This window comes from Myotis yumanensis, unplaced genomic scaffold (genome assembly GCF_028538775.1).
Source record: "Myotis yumanensis isolate MYYU_CA2020_CCGP unplaced genomic scaffold, mMyoYum1.0.hap1 SCAF_12, whole genome shotgun sequence".
NCBI lineage: Eukaryota > Metazoa > Chordata > Mammalia > Chiroptera > Vespertilionidae > Myotis > Myotis yumanensis.
In genome coordinates this window covers 61,321,582-61,338,218 of record NW_027223763.1, presented here as the reverse complement: position 1 = coordinate 61,338,218, position 16,637 = coordinate 61,321,582, and the positions used below count along the sequence as shown (strand labels likewise).

Below are 16,637 nucleotides of genomic sequence, written 5' to 3'. Positions count from 1 at the left end.
GAGGAATATGTCAAAGTATACGGTACAATTATTCATATGCCAAACTTAAATTTACTAGTAATTAAAGAAGAAATTCAAGTTAATAAAATATCTGTAAAGGAAATATTAATAGAGGGAAATGCATACTCTAGCATTGCTGGTGATGTTTTGGAAAGAAATATTCATCCTGAATTCAGTATTCTACCTTTAGAATATACCCCCAAACAGGGCAAAGTGTCCACATTCTATGCTTATTACAGATTGTATAAAACAATGGAGGATAAGAAGGTATGTATTCAGAAAAAAATAACGGGCAAAGGAAACTATTGTATGTCTAATACCTGGACAATTGTGTAGTCATTTAACATTTGTGAGTGGAAAAGAGAAGCATGAAAAGAATTACTGATGATGGAATTCCACTGGGAGGCAAAAAATAAAAAGGTTTTATTATTTACATAGCATGGTCACAACTGGGTATTTAAGAGACAAACGAAATGTATTTTAAATGATTAAAATTTTGAAAATATGAACCACAGTTATAATTGAGATGTCCATGAAATGGCGTGGGATATAAATTATAAAGCCTTTTATAGAGGGAAAAATCTAAGCATCTTCCCCCCCTAGGTCTGCCTCCTTTCCTTTCAGTTTACAGCCAGTGGTTCTCAACCTTCCGAATGCCGCGACCCTTTAATACAGTTCCTCATGTTGTGGTGACCCCCAACCATAATATTATTTTCATTGCTACTTCATAACTGTAATTTTGCTGCTGTTATGAATCGTAATGTAAATATCTGCTATGCAGGATGTATTTTTAGGGGTCGCGACCCATAGGTTGAGAACCGCCGGTACACAAAAGCCGCATTTCATTGTTATTCAAAAAGCAGAAGTCAGGATGCGTAAATCTTAAAGAACACACACTGGCGTGCCGCGCCCAGGTGCTGTTAAGCGTTCGCACCAAAGGCGCAGCATAAATGCGTGCACCGATTCCGGCCTTTGGAGTCCCACAAAGTGACCAGAGGCCCTGCGCCCGGACCCGCACAGCCCCCTCCCCGCCCCCGCCCTGCGCGTCCCCCTCCCTCCCCCGCTCCCCCCGACGCAGCTCTCCGCCGAGTCTGGCGACCGCGCAGGCGCAGTAGCTGCCGCGGCCGCTCCTAGCCCGAGGGATCCTGGGACTCGCTCGGCCTTTCCGGAAGGGGCGGCTGGGCGTCGGCGTCGGGGCTCGGCCGGTGTTCCAGGCCCGCGTTCCAGGCCCTTCCTCCCAGGCTGGCCCGGAGCCGCGGCGACGCTCTCGTGACCGCGGAGGACGCGACGGGCCGGCGGTTCGCGGAGGTGCCCGGCCTCACCGCCGAGGGAGCCGGGAGCGGCCTGACGTGGCGGCGCCTCCCCTTCGCCCGGAGCGGAACTGCCGGAGGAGCCACCGCGCGGGCCGCCGGACCAGGTGAACCGGGTTCCCTCACCGCCTTCGGGTGATGAATCAGCCGCATAACAGTCAGCGTTGAGGCGCCCGGCCCGTGGCGGTCCTGCTGCGCCGCAGCTTTACGGGGGTGACCGGCTGGCCTGCCTGCGGGGCGCCGCGGTGACCGCTTGCCCTTGACCAGGAAAGCGAGCCGCCCTGCTCCGGGGACATCTTTGTTTCCTTGAAAGCGCTCCGGTGTCGCCCCCCCCCTTTCTCGGCGCGCGTTTTGGTGCCAGAGGCTTTTCCATGAAAGTGTCTCTGGGTAACGGAGACATGGGCGTCTCCGCCCATTTACAGCCTTGCAAGGCCGGAACCACACGCATTTTTACCAGCAACACGCACAGTGCGGTGGTCCTGCAAGGCTTTGATCAGCTTCGGATCGAAGGGCTGCTCTGTGATGTGACTCTGGTGCCCGGGGATGGGGAGGAGGTCTTTCGCGTGCACCGAGCGATGATGGCGTCGGCCAGCGATTATTTCAAGGCCATGTTCACCGGCGGGATGAAAGAACAAGACTTAATGTGCATTAAGCTTCATGGCGTGAACAAGGTTGGTCTGAAGAAGATCATTGACTTTATTTACACTGCAAAACTTTCTCTTAATATGGACAGCCTTCAGGACACCCTCGAAGCTGCCAGCTTTTTACAGATTTTACCTGTTTTGGACTTCTGCAAAGTGTTTCTTATTTCAGGAGTCTCTTTGGATAACTGTGTTGAAGTGGGGAGAATAGCTAACACCTATAATCTCATCGAGGTGGACAAATACGTCAATAATTTCATCCTGAAGAATTTCACTGCGTTGTTGAGTACTGGGGAGTTCCTAAAACTCCCCTTCGAACGCCTGGCCTTTGTGCTTTCCAGTAATAGTCTGAAGCACTGTACTGAACTTGAGCTGTTCAAGGCCGCCTGTCGCTGGCTAAGATTGGAAGATCCTCGGATGGACTATGCTGCAAAATTAATGAAGAATATTCGATTTCCACTCATGACACCACAAGACCTCATCAATTACGTGCAGACAGTCGATTTCATGAGAACAGACAACACCTGTGTGAATTTGCTTTTGGAAGCTAGCAATTACCAAATGATGCCGTACATGCAGCCGGTGATGCAGTCAGATAGAACGGCCATCCGATCCGACTCGACACACTTGGTAACCTTAGGAGGAGTTTTGAGGCAGCAGCTGGTTGTCAGTAAAGAATTGCGGATGTATGACGAAAGGTCACAGGAGTGGAGGTCTTTAGCCCCCATGGATGCTCCTCGTTACCAGCATGGCATTGCTGTCATTGGAAACTTTCTCTATGTAGTTGGTGGTCAAAGTAATTACGATACAAAAGGAAAAACTGCTGTTGATACAGTTTTCAGATTTGATCCTCGGTATAATAAATGGATGCAGGTTGCATCACTAAATGAAAAGCGCACGTTCTTCCACTTGAGTGCCCTCAAAGGACATTTGTATGCTGTTGGCGGGCGAAGTGCAGCTGGTGAGCTGGCCACAGTAGAATGTTACAATCCAAGAATGAATGAGTGGAGCTATGTTGCAAAAATGAGTGAACCCCACTACGGCCATGCAGGAACAGTATATGGAGGCTTGATGTATATTTCAGGAGGAATTACTCATGACACTTTCCAAAATGAGCTCATGTGTTTTGACCCAGATACAGACAAATGGACGCAGAAAGCTCCAATGACTACAGTCAGGGGTCTGCATTGCATGTGTACAGTTGGAGACAAGCTCTATGTCATTGGTGGCAATCACTTCAGAGGAACAAGTGATTATGATGATGTCCTGAGCTGTGAATACTATTCACCAACCCTTGACCAGTGGACACCAATTGCTGCTATGTTAAGAGGTCAAAGTGATGTTGGAGTTGCTGTCTTTGAAAATAAAATCTACGTTGTAGGTGGATATTCTTGGAATAATCGTTGTATGGTAGAAATTGTCCAGAAATATGATCCAGAAAAGGATGAGTGGCATAAAGTTTTTGATCTTCCAGAGTCACTTGGTGGCATTCGAGCTTGTACTCTCACAGTTTTTCCACCTGAAGAAAACCCTGGGTCACCTTCTAGAGAATCACCTCTTTCAGCACCTTCAGATCATTCCTAGGACAAAGGTGTTACATCTTTGTGGTGCATAATGGATGATCTCATCCTTCCCCTTCAGTTATAACTTCCAATGATTGGTCGAGTTATTAGAGAGAAAGGTAACTGATGTTGTTTGTATTGTTTGGCTTAATATGTTTATCAAATGTTTAAATGCATTCTGAAAATATTCAACATAGCCAGCTGTTTTAACACAGAAAAAGAGAATGTAAAAAATGTTAGATGCCTTTTGTGGTGTTATGTCAGTCAGATTGTAGGGTGATTGTAGTAAATGTATAGTAATGTTCATCATGCTTCAAAGTTGAAAGTTTTCATCTTTTATTACCAAACATCAAAGGGTGGCTGCCAGCTCTAACCTAAAATAATAAGGAAAAGGTCACCAAGTATTATTTAGCAACTTCCCTTTTTTTCATAGAATTTTTGACATAGCTGCCAACTCACTAGATTGTGTGGGTGTATTCAGAATATGTGAAGTTTCTTAGGCAGACAGGAGAAATAATAAACTCAGAAATATTAACTTGAAAAAAAAATCAGTATATCCCTAAGTCAGAGTTATATTTCTGGAGAGAGTGAGAAAAAGAGAAAATGCACACAAATACATATGTACATACATACATACATATGTATATAAATATACATGCACATATCTCATTTTTAAATTGATTGGCACTTCAAGTAGAGAGTAATTGCTTTTAAATTTAAATTCTACCTAGCAGCTATTCCTATTCAAATGGGAATTCAGTACCAGAGTATAAATGTCTATATAGTCATGCTGACTGAATTGAAATAGATAAGTACTATAACATATTGAATTGACAACCAAGTTTAGTGTTTGACTAAGTTGTTCCCGCCAGATGAAACTTGCTACTTTTTCTGCTTGTATATTGTTTTCTTAGAGTTAGTTGCTTTTATACAGATTACTTAGCAGAGCTCAGGTTTCAGAGCATTGCTTTTGCTCAGTAAATTTAGGCTCTACTACCTTTTTGCTCAGTAAATCTTATGATTATAAAAGCAAAGAAAGAAACATGCTGAACAAAGCTATATGATTTTCAATTCAGTCTCCCACTTTAGTCATTCTAACAAGATTATTTGATTTGGGGTGGCTGCCCTGGTGCTGCTCCCTCCCATGCATCCTGAGCTTTGTGTGATCTGCCTCAAGCCATGATCTGAGTAAGCAACAGATAAACTCTGTTCTGCATCAGATCAGAAAAATGTCCTTTTAGCTATGTCTAAAGGACAGGACAAACTTCAGATTCCCTAAGGAGCCAGCTACAGAAAGCGCAGGACACTGCTATTTCTTGCAGGCAGTACTAAAGTAGATCTCCAGGCTCTTCAATACCAAGGCATCCCTACTGGTTGAGAACTACCTTGGGAGATCTTAATGGGACCTTATCAGCAAAAGGAAACACAGGAGTCCTCTGTAGTAATTCCTTTTTTTAGAATATTTTTTAAATTGATTTTATAGAGAGAGAGAGGAAGGGAGAGGGAAAGAGAAGCATTGGTCGGCTGCCTCCTGCACGCCCCCTACTGGGAATTGAGCCCACAACCTGGGCTTGTGCCCTGACCAGGAATCTAAGAGGTGACCTCTCAGTTCATGGGACGACGCTCAACCAACTGAGCCACACTGGCCAGGGCTGTAGTGAGTAATTCTGAAGTACTTTCCTGGAATGTCTACCTGAAGAAAAAATTTACATATATACACTTAACATACACGTATATGTATGTGTATATCCCTATACTTAGGAAATTGTCATAGTGTAAGTCAGAAACATCCTTCTTATTATTGACAATACCATAATAAAACTCAGGAACCAAGACAAAAGGAATTGGCTTCCAGGGATCTGAACTTCACTGCCCATTAAAGTGTTGATTCATTTCAATGCTTTTCATGATTTCTGCATTGGCAGAAGTTTTCATACTTCTATGGTTTTTTTTAATGACTCAGTTTTTTATTACTAAAAATAACACATTTGAGTATATTTAGAAAATAGAAAATGTAGAAATGGCTGTGCATAGAAATTAGCCTTGTGCATAGAATAAGCAAGAAATGGCATCCCAATTATTTCCTTGATTATTAATGAGGTTAAATATTTGTTTCCTTTGATCAGATGTTCTTGTCCTTTGCCTTTGTAGTACCTATTGGGGTTGCCTTGTTTTTCATATCAAGTTATATGATCTCTTTATATAATAAATATAATTTAACTGGCATTTGTTTGCATTGATTTTTTTCCTCAGTATTGTAACCGAACAACCAATGGATCTGGCCTATCTGTCACTACTTGAGCCAATTAAACAGAGACAGAGTTGAGTCATATATAAGTGTTTATTCCAATAATGCTCTCCCCTCCCCACAAATCAGCTACTTATATTGGGTAGAGGGACAAAGATTACATGGGAAAGTAGGCAAGATATAGTGGTTACAGGTTACAGGCAATGGGGTTTGAGGAGGTCACAGAGGGTGGGTGCCTCTGGGACCAAATTGTCTCAGCAACAAGGTTGTTAGTCGGGGAAGTTCTCAGAAAAGGAGGATGGGCCGCATTTCAATATTAGCTCCCATGTTCCAGAGCGTACAACTCTCAACCAGGGTAGGATGTGCTTTTTCTAATCAGAGCAGAAAAATAATGGTTAACAAAGCATGATTAATATTCCTTAAAATTATAGCTAGTCCCCAATATTGTATTTCTACCCCTAACAGTATTACAGTTTTACAAAGGCAGGGCCATTAAGTTAATTTTTGAGATCAAAATTGCATTTTCTTTGCATTTTGACCTTTTGGAGATAATTTTCCTGTTTTTTTACATAGCACTGATGTCACATTCCTTGCCCTTTATCCTATTGCTTTGGCAGTGCCAATTCTTAACATGCTAAAGTGGCATTAACTGCTTGTGTTCTGTTTAGTAGTTTTTCTTTCTGGTTGAAATGAAGAGTAATTTTTATTAAAATCTTTATTTTAATAAGAATATTAATATTTATTTACAGCAAATATTTCCCCATCATTTTTTAGTATATGTATTAACATACACCTTATTTTTGTAATGTAGTGAGATTAGTTTTTCTTTTGTCATTTTAAAAATGCTTTCTTAATTTTTCCCATGATGAGGTGGTATAATTATCCTAGTATTTTGTTGTTATGGATATGACTCTTTACTAGACTTCTGATATAAAATTTAATGTATGTTTTCTTTTTTTTTTAAGGTGCTCAATTTTTTTATTGTGGTAAAGTATACATAACAACATTTATCACTTTAACCATGTTTAATTGGAAATTTCAGTGGCATTATATACATTCACATTGTTGTGCAACCATCATCATCAACAGGTTTTTTGGAAAGAATGAATGAATGTAATGAGATTGTAAAGGACCTTGTAAGCCATCCTAAGGAGTCTGACCTATATTCTCTAGGCAATGAGAAAAAAAAAAGGTACATGTAATGGGCATAAGAGAGGATAAAGCAATCAAAAAGCATTTGGGAGACTAAATTTATAATAATGATTCTCCATCTTGACTACACATTAGAAATTTTTAAAATCAATCATGCCTGTATCATACCCCACACCAAGTCAATCAGAACCTTTGGGGAATAAGACTAAAAATATTCCAGGTGATTCCAATGTGCAACTAAGGCTGAGAACAGTGACTGCACTAGAGCAAAAATTCTGCTTAAAATCAAAATGTGGTCCCTAGACCAGCCATGGGCAAACTACGGCCCGCGGGCCAGATCTGGCCTGTTTGAAATGAATAAAAAAAAAAAAAAAAAGACGGTACCCTTTTATGTAATAATGTTTACTTTGAATTTATATTAGTTCACACAAACACTCCATCCATGCTTTTGTTCCGGCCCTCCGGTCCAGTTTAAGAACCCATTGTGGCCCTCGAGTCAAAAAGTTTGCCCACCCCTGCCCTCGACCATCAGCATCACCTGGGAGCTTACTGTATGTTTTCAAGTTGTTATCTATGTTCCATCACCACTTTCTGAATAATCTTCACTTTCTCACTTAGACCATGGTAAGAATTTTTGTGAGTTTGAGTCAAACTGTCAATAAATGCCGGGAAGTAAAATCTCAATAGATTGAGATAAAGGAGAATGGCTGTTTTGCATCTTGTTTTATACATTACAATCAAAGTGGGTTACATGACATCCATTGGTGATACATTAGGTAGGTGGGAGAAAGCAAAGTGAAACCTTTGGGATCAGATAAAAAATAAAATGATAATGAAGTGGGGTGAAGCTTCGTGGAGCCATTCTCCCTTGCTCAGGGGTCACCTCCTGCACATCCCAGGGCACCCAGCTGCCTTGGGCTTTGTCCAGTGGCAAAGGCCTCTCCAGGGATCAGGGAGAAGCAGGGAAGTAAGTCTTGAGTTTCTTGTGATTTAGATTCTAAACTGTGATGATGAAATTCTCCACAGACCAGAACATTCTCAGCTCTGAGCCCCCCATGCACCAGTGATGTTGGCTTTGAGCAGGCAGGATCTACCCGAGAGGCCTCAGAACGAGTGAGCCCCTACCTGGTTCCTGGGATTGCTTCCCGGTGAGCAGGGAGCAGTAATGTTGCAGAGGAGTGTCCGCAGTTCTGGAAGCCAGAGGTCCGAAATCCAGAGGCTCTAGGAGGGACCTGAAACTGCTCAGCCAAGGTTTACAATAAGCTACATCTAACAGGTCAGAGATCACTGTCAGCTGGGTGTGGCTGACATTTCAGAAGCATCTGACATTGACCACATCCTCCATTTAAAGTCTGACCTTCATCTGGCTTCTATGCCACCGTCGCCTGCTTTCCTGACCCTCCCCTCTCCTTTGTTAACCATCCCCTTTCATTTTAGGGACTATTGGTGTTCCTCACAGTTCGAAGCTAGGTGCCACCCTTTATCCTCTCTGCACATAGTCTCGACCTCCCAAATTGTTGCAAATGCCATTTCTATGGTTATGACTGGCATATGTATGTCCTTGGTCAGAATCATGTCTCCAAACATGAGACCCATATTTCTACTGGCTACCCTAGAATACCTCCACTGAACATGTCCAAAATTGAATATATATTTTTAGCCTTCCTTGCCCTTAGGCCCTGCTCTAGTTTCTGTGTTCCCTGTCTATATGAAAGGGCTCCGTCATTCTTCCGCTCAAGGTAGACGTGGACATTATCCTTGAGTCCTCAAATATGCAAATAACAAAGCAAATAAGACAAAGTCCAGTTTCTAATGAGCTGATTTGCTGAAGATGTCTTCATACCTATTGCTTTAGTCTAGTTCAGGTTTTGATAACAAAATACCACAAAGTGGGTAGCTTATTAATAACAGATTCAAGATCATGGCTTCAGCATGGTCAGAGGACCTTCTGGATCGCAGACTTCTTGTTGTATTCTCACTAGCTAGAAGGCAGGAGGGACCCTCGGGAGCCTTTTTTTTTTGTATGGGCAGTAATCCCCTTTATGAGGTCTGGGCCCTCACAACTTAAGCACCTTCCAAAGGTCCCACCTACATCACTCCAGGCATAGGATTTTAAAAAATAATTTGGGAGGACACTAACATTCAGATACTAGCACCTACCATTTAAAGCAGTGGTTCTCAACCTGTGGGTCGCGACGCCTTTGGGGGTCAAACGACCCTTTCACAGGGGCCGCCTAAGGCCATTGGAAAACACATATATAATTACATATTGTTTTTGTGATTAATCACCATGCTTTAATTATGTTCAATTTGTAACAATGAAATTGGGGGTCATCACAACATGAGGAACTGTATTAAAGGGTCGCGGCATTAGGAAGGTTGAGAACCACTGATTTAAAGAGTAGGAATCTAGAAAGCTGAGGCAACCTGGCTTCCTATGCAAAATAAAAAGAGTAAAGAAGAGTTCAGGGCCAGAGTTGAAAATTAACTACTTACATGATAATGTTTATGCAGTTATACATTTAGATTAAAGCTGTTTCCTTTTGTTTGAAAAGCCTAGGCTTGGATTGAAACCACTAGAAGTCCTTTGGGAAGTTAGATTTAATTCAAAATACAAAAGATTCAAATTGATGACTTTGTCTAAATTGTTTTCTCATTGTCCAATGCTAAACAGAAAAACTGTTAACAATATCTAGATGAATATCTAATGGCTGGTGAAGTTAAAAATTATTTTCTGATATGAAGGCAAATTAAAAGTTAAGTACCCAAAAGTAAATGTTAAGAAAATAATTAAAAATGTCAAAAATATTTAGTAGTTTTGAATGATTTTAAATTATATCGGTAGTATTTTGAAATATATAAATTTTTACTTGAATATGTAATTGGATAAATTACTGTTTATTTAAGTTAATATAGAACATTAAACACTCTTTGCCAGCTGGGCCCCAGGGCTAGGAGTCCCTGCAGGGTAATATGAAATTGGGTGCCAGAATAGCGCAGAACATGGGGAGCCAGCACGCACTCACTGCTGCCTTAAGATTCATTGCTGGTACCCAAAACTCCAGTGCCCCCAGCTTGCTTGAGCCCTGGGAGAGACCAGCAAGCCCCTGCCCCTAGATGAGGACTTAAAATGAGGCTCACAGCCACCTGGTACCGGTACCGGGTTCCCAGCCAAGGAACCCCCAGACTCTTTCTTCCCTTGCCTCCTGTCTCCCCTGCTTCTGCCCTGACAGTGCACCTGCCTCAGCAGGCTTGGATTTCGTGGGCACATGGCACTAAGGGGGAACTGGAGCTGCTGTGGCTCGCAGACCCAGAGTTCTGCCTCCTGCCACCCCCCTGCCAGTTCCCCAGCCAAAGCGCCCCTCCACGCTGTGGCTGTGCCCTGGGGAGGAGTAGGGATGCTGGTTATCGGCTCCATCCCAGGGCGAGGTCCCCTGGTGGCCGTTCATTGTTAAAACAATGGGACTGAAAATCTTTTCACCTGATACTTGCTCTAATCACTGAGCCACGCCGTCCAGGGCTGTGTGATCTATTTGATCAGTTACTAGTCTTCTTATGTTTATGCAAATAATAAGACCAAACTAAAACTGGACTTATTGCAGGCTTTCTAAAAATGAGAGTAATCTCGGGGAGCATAATTATATGCTAATAAAAACCACAAAACCCAATTGTGGATATTGGATTCCATTACAATGAACTGTCTTCAAAGTTTTGTTTTTAAGGCTATGTCTGCACGCCACACAGAACTCAGACCTGATGACATCACCAGAGACGTTCCAACTACAGATAATCCATCAGCTTGTCATTGCTGGATGCCATTCCAACGAAAGCCTTACATCTGGAAGTCTTCGCAAATGGTTTATAACTTGCTATGTGTTTTGTTTTCTTCTGTTTTCATAAAACGTATGCCTATGTCCTTATTTACCTGATTGCTTACTCACACAATGTAAGCCTCACTTTAGAAGCCAGCTGCATCACGGTGTCCTAAAGTGAAACTCAACAATTTGGAATTATAATTGAGCCAATAAAATATGGACAGTCTATTGGCTTCACTCGAAACTGCTTTCCCTTTTCTGTCTAAATGGTTCAGACAGAAAAGGCTCACAGTTTCTCATGGGGAAATCTTAGAATATTTCTCTTAACTTTAGTACGATGGACAGAAGGGCTTCAGACAGGTGTGACACACCGGCCTCCAGGGAAGCTGCTCCTCCAAGATCACCCGGAACACTGTAAGTTAGTATTTCCCTTTATCACATGGGTTTACATCTCACCAGATCTTTAGTTGCCGTAAGCCTGCTCGCTTTTGAATGATGCCTTTTAATCTTCTTTTCAAGCTTATTACTTCTAGAGTACAACAAGAATGCCAGCTTGTCTAATGTGTCATCCTCTGGACACTGCTTATGTCACCTCCCGGGGACACCAGGCTGACCCGGACTTTGCAGAATCCCTCTTCCCTGCATGAAGACTCCCCTTCCCGTTTGTTCCTCCTTCCTCAGTCAGACAGGAAGAACCTCTGAGCCTTGGGATAGGCAGGACTATGCCCCGTGACAGCAGAAAGCAATTATAAGAAGATGGAAATATTCACCCATTTATCTCCTTGTAAAATTACAAGGCTTAAGTTCTTGAAAGGAGAGAGTAATACCATTGTGGTCAGCTAGTTAATAATAGGAAAGAAGCAAAGGGAAGGTCAGATATTATAGGCTTGTCATTTGCGCAGTTTCACCAGGAAGCTGCAACTTTGCACTCCCCAGGGAGCCACTGGCCTATTCCCTGCATAACACTGGGGAAAGGGATCCAACGAAGGGAAGACAGATGCATGTCCAGTAAAGTTGGGGTGACCTAGGGAAGGTACTTGTGTGTCAGTCACTCCGGGGGACAGATCATTGGCCAAAATGAGCGTGGCCACTGCAAGCATGCAAATATTTGGGAAAACACAACTTCTAGGAGTTCTCTCTCTTGTTGCTCTTGTGCTCTTGGCTTCCTTGCATTTCCCCTGCTTCCTCCATAGCCATGTGGCCATGTGGCCGTGTGGACCCCACATGCCATGGACTGATGGACTACAGCGGGGCACACAGATTATGCGAGCCCGATGCTGGATTGGATTCTGCTCTAACACAGAAAGGAAACTCTGGACATAGACTGATTCTAGTCCTATTGAAACCCTAGCTACACTTCCATGACTGGGCAAAGGGAAGTGGAACTTTGGAAACTCAGGGGTGTAATGCCATGGAAATGCAGCTTTCTACAATATCACATCCTCCTGTGTGAGTCTCTTTTTCTTGGGAGATCGAAAGAAATCCACCCCCACTAGCAACTGGGGGAGAGGAGGACCTCTCTTGTCTGTTATCATACCCATATCTATATACAGTATTCATTTAATAGTTCTGATACCCGGCACAATTTCCCCTTCCCCTCTGCTTTCTGGATCCCACTCCTTCACTCCCATATCTTCCCCTTTCACGCCAAGTAGAAATCCCCAGTGTGTTTCCTTTATTCACTCCTCATTACACTGCAACTGCCCGTTCATGCTGCTGCTTTCTTTTTCATTAAGGTTTCCGGCTGTCAATTTTTCCTTCAGAGTACAAAGCCACCAATTGAAAGCAAAAGTTGAGTGAAAGTTCTAGGCTTTAGGGAAACTCTCATATGAAAGGATTTTTCCCTCTCTGAGAAAGTTTTTGAAAAGGGAATGTCCCTGTTGCAATGATGTAACAGTAGCTGTAGCAAAAAGGAAATAGAAAGTAGGATCCATTTTACTCCGTGGACTGTTAAAAAAATTTGTATGAGAAGGGTGCCACCTACTGGCCAAGATGGACAAAGACTGAAACAAAGTCTAGGGATCTGGCTTCTTATATATGCAGATTTATCTCTAGGGTTTCAAAAAAACCTCTTGTTTGGAAGAGCTGATCTTCATACCGAAAGAAGCCCGCATTCTAATATTTTTAAAATATATACATATATATATATATATATATATATATATATATATATGTATATATATATATATTTTTTTTTTTTTGAGAGAGAGAGAGAGAGAGAGAGGAAGGGAGAGGGATAGAGAGGTAGAAACATTGATGAGAGAGAAACATCAATTGGCTGCCTCCTGCATGTGCCCCACTGAGGATTGAGCCTGCAACCAGGGCATGTACTCTGCCTGGGAATCAAACTGGTGATTTCTTGGTTCATGTGCCAACGCTCAACCACTGAGCCACACCAGCCTGGAGAAATATATACTTTATTTTTTTAGATCAGTTTTAGGTTCACAGAAAAACTGAGAAGGTGTAGAGATTTCCTACATACTCCCTGCCCCAACATATGCATAGCATACTCAAAATTGTACCTATATTTTTTGTCAAATTAGCAAAAAATATACTTTTTTTGGTGTAGAAATAGAAGCCCAGAGAGAGGTAGGTAGGTGTGGGAGGCCTAGAGATGCGGGTTGGCCAGGCGGTTAACCGCAGCCTTCACCTCGGTGGAATAACTCTGGCGAATTTGGAAGCTGAGTAGAATGTTCTATTGGGAATGAACTCTTTCAAGATTAGATTCTGAATGCCTAGGGCAGGGGTCCTCAAACTACGGCCCGCGGGCCACATGCAAATATAAATATTGTGTTTGTTCCCGTTTTGTTTTTTTACTTCAAAATAAGATATGTGCAGTGTGCATAGGAATTTGTTCATAGTTTTTTTTTTTAACTATAGTCCGGCCCTCCAACGGTCTGAGGGACAGTGAACTGGCCCCCTGTTTAAAAAGTTTGAGGACCCCTGGCCTAGGGATTAGGATTCAAGGTCAAAATTTCAACGCAATAATAGTAAGGTTCACAAATGTATAGCACGGTGTCATACTAAAGTTCTTTCACACACATTCTCCCAAGCGATCATCACAATGACCCTGTGAGGTGTGCAGGCCGGTACTCATTAAATAAGGAAGCTGAAGCTTACACAAGTGAACAGCTTGGGGCATGTTCAAAGGCAGGGCCCAGGAAGTGTGCCTCCAAAACCAGTAGCCCTTCCACTACGTTTCACACCACCTCCTACTGGCCAAGACCTGTGGCTGGAATCAACCACCGCTCAACTCCCGTGGGTGGCCAGAAGAGGGACCAGGAGGAGTCGTAGGCCCGCTCTCCCTCCTCAGAAGCTCCCCTCCGAAGTCATTATTTCTTGCGAAGGCCTGGTTCTGGGAACTGATCGCCTCTGTGACTGTGGACCTGAGCCCCCATGAAGGTCTGTTCAGGTTAATCCAGGAAAGCCTGGCATTCAGCCGCAGAACTTGACCCTTTAAGGCTCCAGCTTTCTCTTCCTGCCTCTGTGTTGATGCACACGGTAAGGATTTCACCCCCCTCTTTCTAAAAGCAGCAGACATTTATTATTAGTGAATAACCTGAGCTTCTACATTGATTTGAGATCTGCCTTCTTTCTAAGTTCTTCATTTTTAAAGAGGATAAAATATTTTCGACTGACCCTTCTCTGAAAAACTGGTTTTCCCGCTCATGGCTTTCTGCACAAGGTCCTTTCAAAATATTTCATGGATTAGTTCTCCGCTGAAGAAAGGCCCAGAATCTCAGATCTGCAGGATCCTGTGTGTTCCCTCTGATAGGACTTCACCCTGAGGACATTTCGAGTATATCTGGTTGGAGACTTTCAGCGGCTCAGTGTTGTTCTCCATGTTGGCGCTGCCTGGCCAGAGATGCCTGAGCTGAGAAGTAGATATTATTTTCAGTATTATTGGTACTAGATAGATTATATGATTTTCCCAAGAAGAGTGTAATAAAATTAAAAAGAAACGTGTAATACTACTAGGAAATCATGTTAGATCTGAAATACTATCAAGAATATAAGAAAAATACTTTATCTCATTTTTTGCTTATGCATGATTTGTAGCATCATGATCACATGACCATGAGCACTGTGTGTGTGGGCTGAAGGGATAAGGACATATTGGCACGGCCGGAAGTGGCAGCCAGAGTGCTCACAGTTGGGATAGGGAGCAAGCACCAAGCACCAAAGCTTTTAGAGTCAGAGGAAAATTCTCGGTGGAGGAAGATTCAGTGGGGTGAGTAGCTTGTGATGAGGCTAGAAGTGTAATTTTTCCCCAGCCACGCTCAAAACCTTCCTGTAATAATCAGAGGATCGTTCTAAGTAAATTGGGCATAAAAGCTGAATTTCACCTCCATCCCTTGGAGCTAAGTTTCTGATTCCCCTTTCAAATTGGACCTAGGATTATGGTCCAGGATCAAGAAGGCCGGGTAATGTCTTTGCTTAAAGATTGCATCACTCACTAGCCAGAGCAAGACTCCAGAGCTGAGGGCCTGGAGCACAGAGAAGGAATGTTGCCTGAAATCTTTATTCTTTCATTGTTTTAGTTTGACTCAGTTCATCATTGGATATTGAGTCACCAAAAAAGACCTACAGTAACAGATGGAGAGCATGGCATGACAATAAATACAAACTGCTTAAACTTCCCTAATAAAAGATTTGGTTTTAAACACATTTTCATATATATTAATATTCATATTAATATTGCCATCTCTAATTACTTTTCTCCATTGTATTTTCTTTTTCTTTCTTTTTTCTGCAAAAAGCGTTATTGTTTCATTTGGTCCCATGCATGGGAGAGGGCTTCAGGGTGGTTAAAAGAATGGCTAGTAGTTTCGGGGAGAGGCTCAGGGGAAAGCCAGACACCAGGGGGATGCAGAGGGGCCCCTCAAAGGCCTCTGAGCTCCTAAGGCTCCTACCTGTGCTTGAGTGTGAGCCTTTCCAAGAGATACTCGCCCAGCCCAGCCTGGGGGCCACAGCCTGCGGAGGTGAGTCAGGTGTAGCCCATCTTCTTGATGAGTTTCACCTCCTCGCCCAGGAAGTGGTTCTGCAGGAAGTCACAGAGCTGAGGTCTGCTCGGGGAGAACCAGGGCCTGTAGCTCCCAAAGGGCCTGGGTCAGGCTCCTCTCCGAGGCCAGGGCGGCTTCCATGGTCCTGAGTTTTGCCCCCTCATCTGGGGAGGCTTCAGCATGTCCTGGAGAGAATGCGGCCACCGGCTGGTTTAGCATCTTTAAGACACTCGGCGCCCTCAGCTTCTTCTCCGCCAACTCGCAGGTGAAGCGGCCCACGCCCTCGAGAGCCACATCGTTAGGGTCGAAACAGAAGCCCAGAGAGAGGTAGGTGTGGGGGCCCGCAAATGTGGGTTGGCCAGGTGGTTGGCTGCAGCCTCCACGTTGGTGGAATAATTCTGACGAATTTGGGAGCTCAGGGCTGTTGGGCAATAAGGAGTGAAGGTAGGAAAAAACCCGGTGTGTTGGCTGGTCTGGAAGGTGGTTCTGACGGTGGTGACTGGGCAGAGTGGCCTGAGGCTGGAAGAAGGGGTGTCCCTGGGTCTGTTCAGTCCAAACACTGTTGAAGCAAGAGATAGATCCGGGGCCCCCGAGGGCACTCTTCGTTGTATTCTCTTGCTCTGCTTTTGCCCATCTTTTCTTTTACTGATTGAGTATTAACTATTTAGTATTATTTGATTTTAGGCTTTTCTCCCAATGCAAAGAAATAATGGGGATTTATGTATGTTCTCATTAAGAATGATGACAAAACAACAGAAAATGTCCAGTGAACATATACTTTCTTTTTAAAAAAAATACATTTTTTAAAAATATGCTTTTTTTACAGAGAGGAATGGAGAGGGATAGAGAGTTAGAAACATCGATGAGAGAGAAACATTGATCAGCTGCTTCCTGCACACTCCCTAC

The 16,637-nt window shown here is 43.2% G+C and overlaps 1 protein-coding gene across 1 annotated transcript; it reads left to right on the top strand.

The window, feature by feature from the left end:
• The first annotated feature begins 1,167 nt into the window (after nt 1–1,167).
• KLHL9 (kelch like family member 9) lies at nt 1,168–5,739 on the top strand. The gene has a single exon (XM_070431756.1). The coding sequence runs from the start codon at nt 1,682–1,684 to the stop codon at nt 3,533–3,535; it is 1,854 nt and encodes a 617-aa protein (XP_070287857.1). The 5' UTR covers nt 1,168–1,681; the 3' UTR covers nt 3,536–5,739.
• The last annotated feature ends 10,898 nt before the right edge of the window (nt 5,740–16,637 follow it).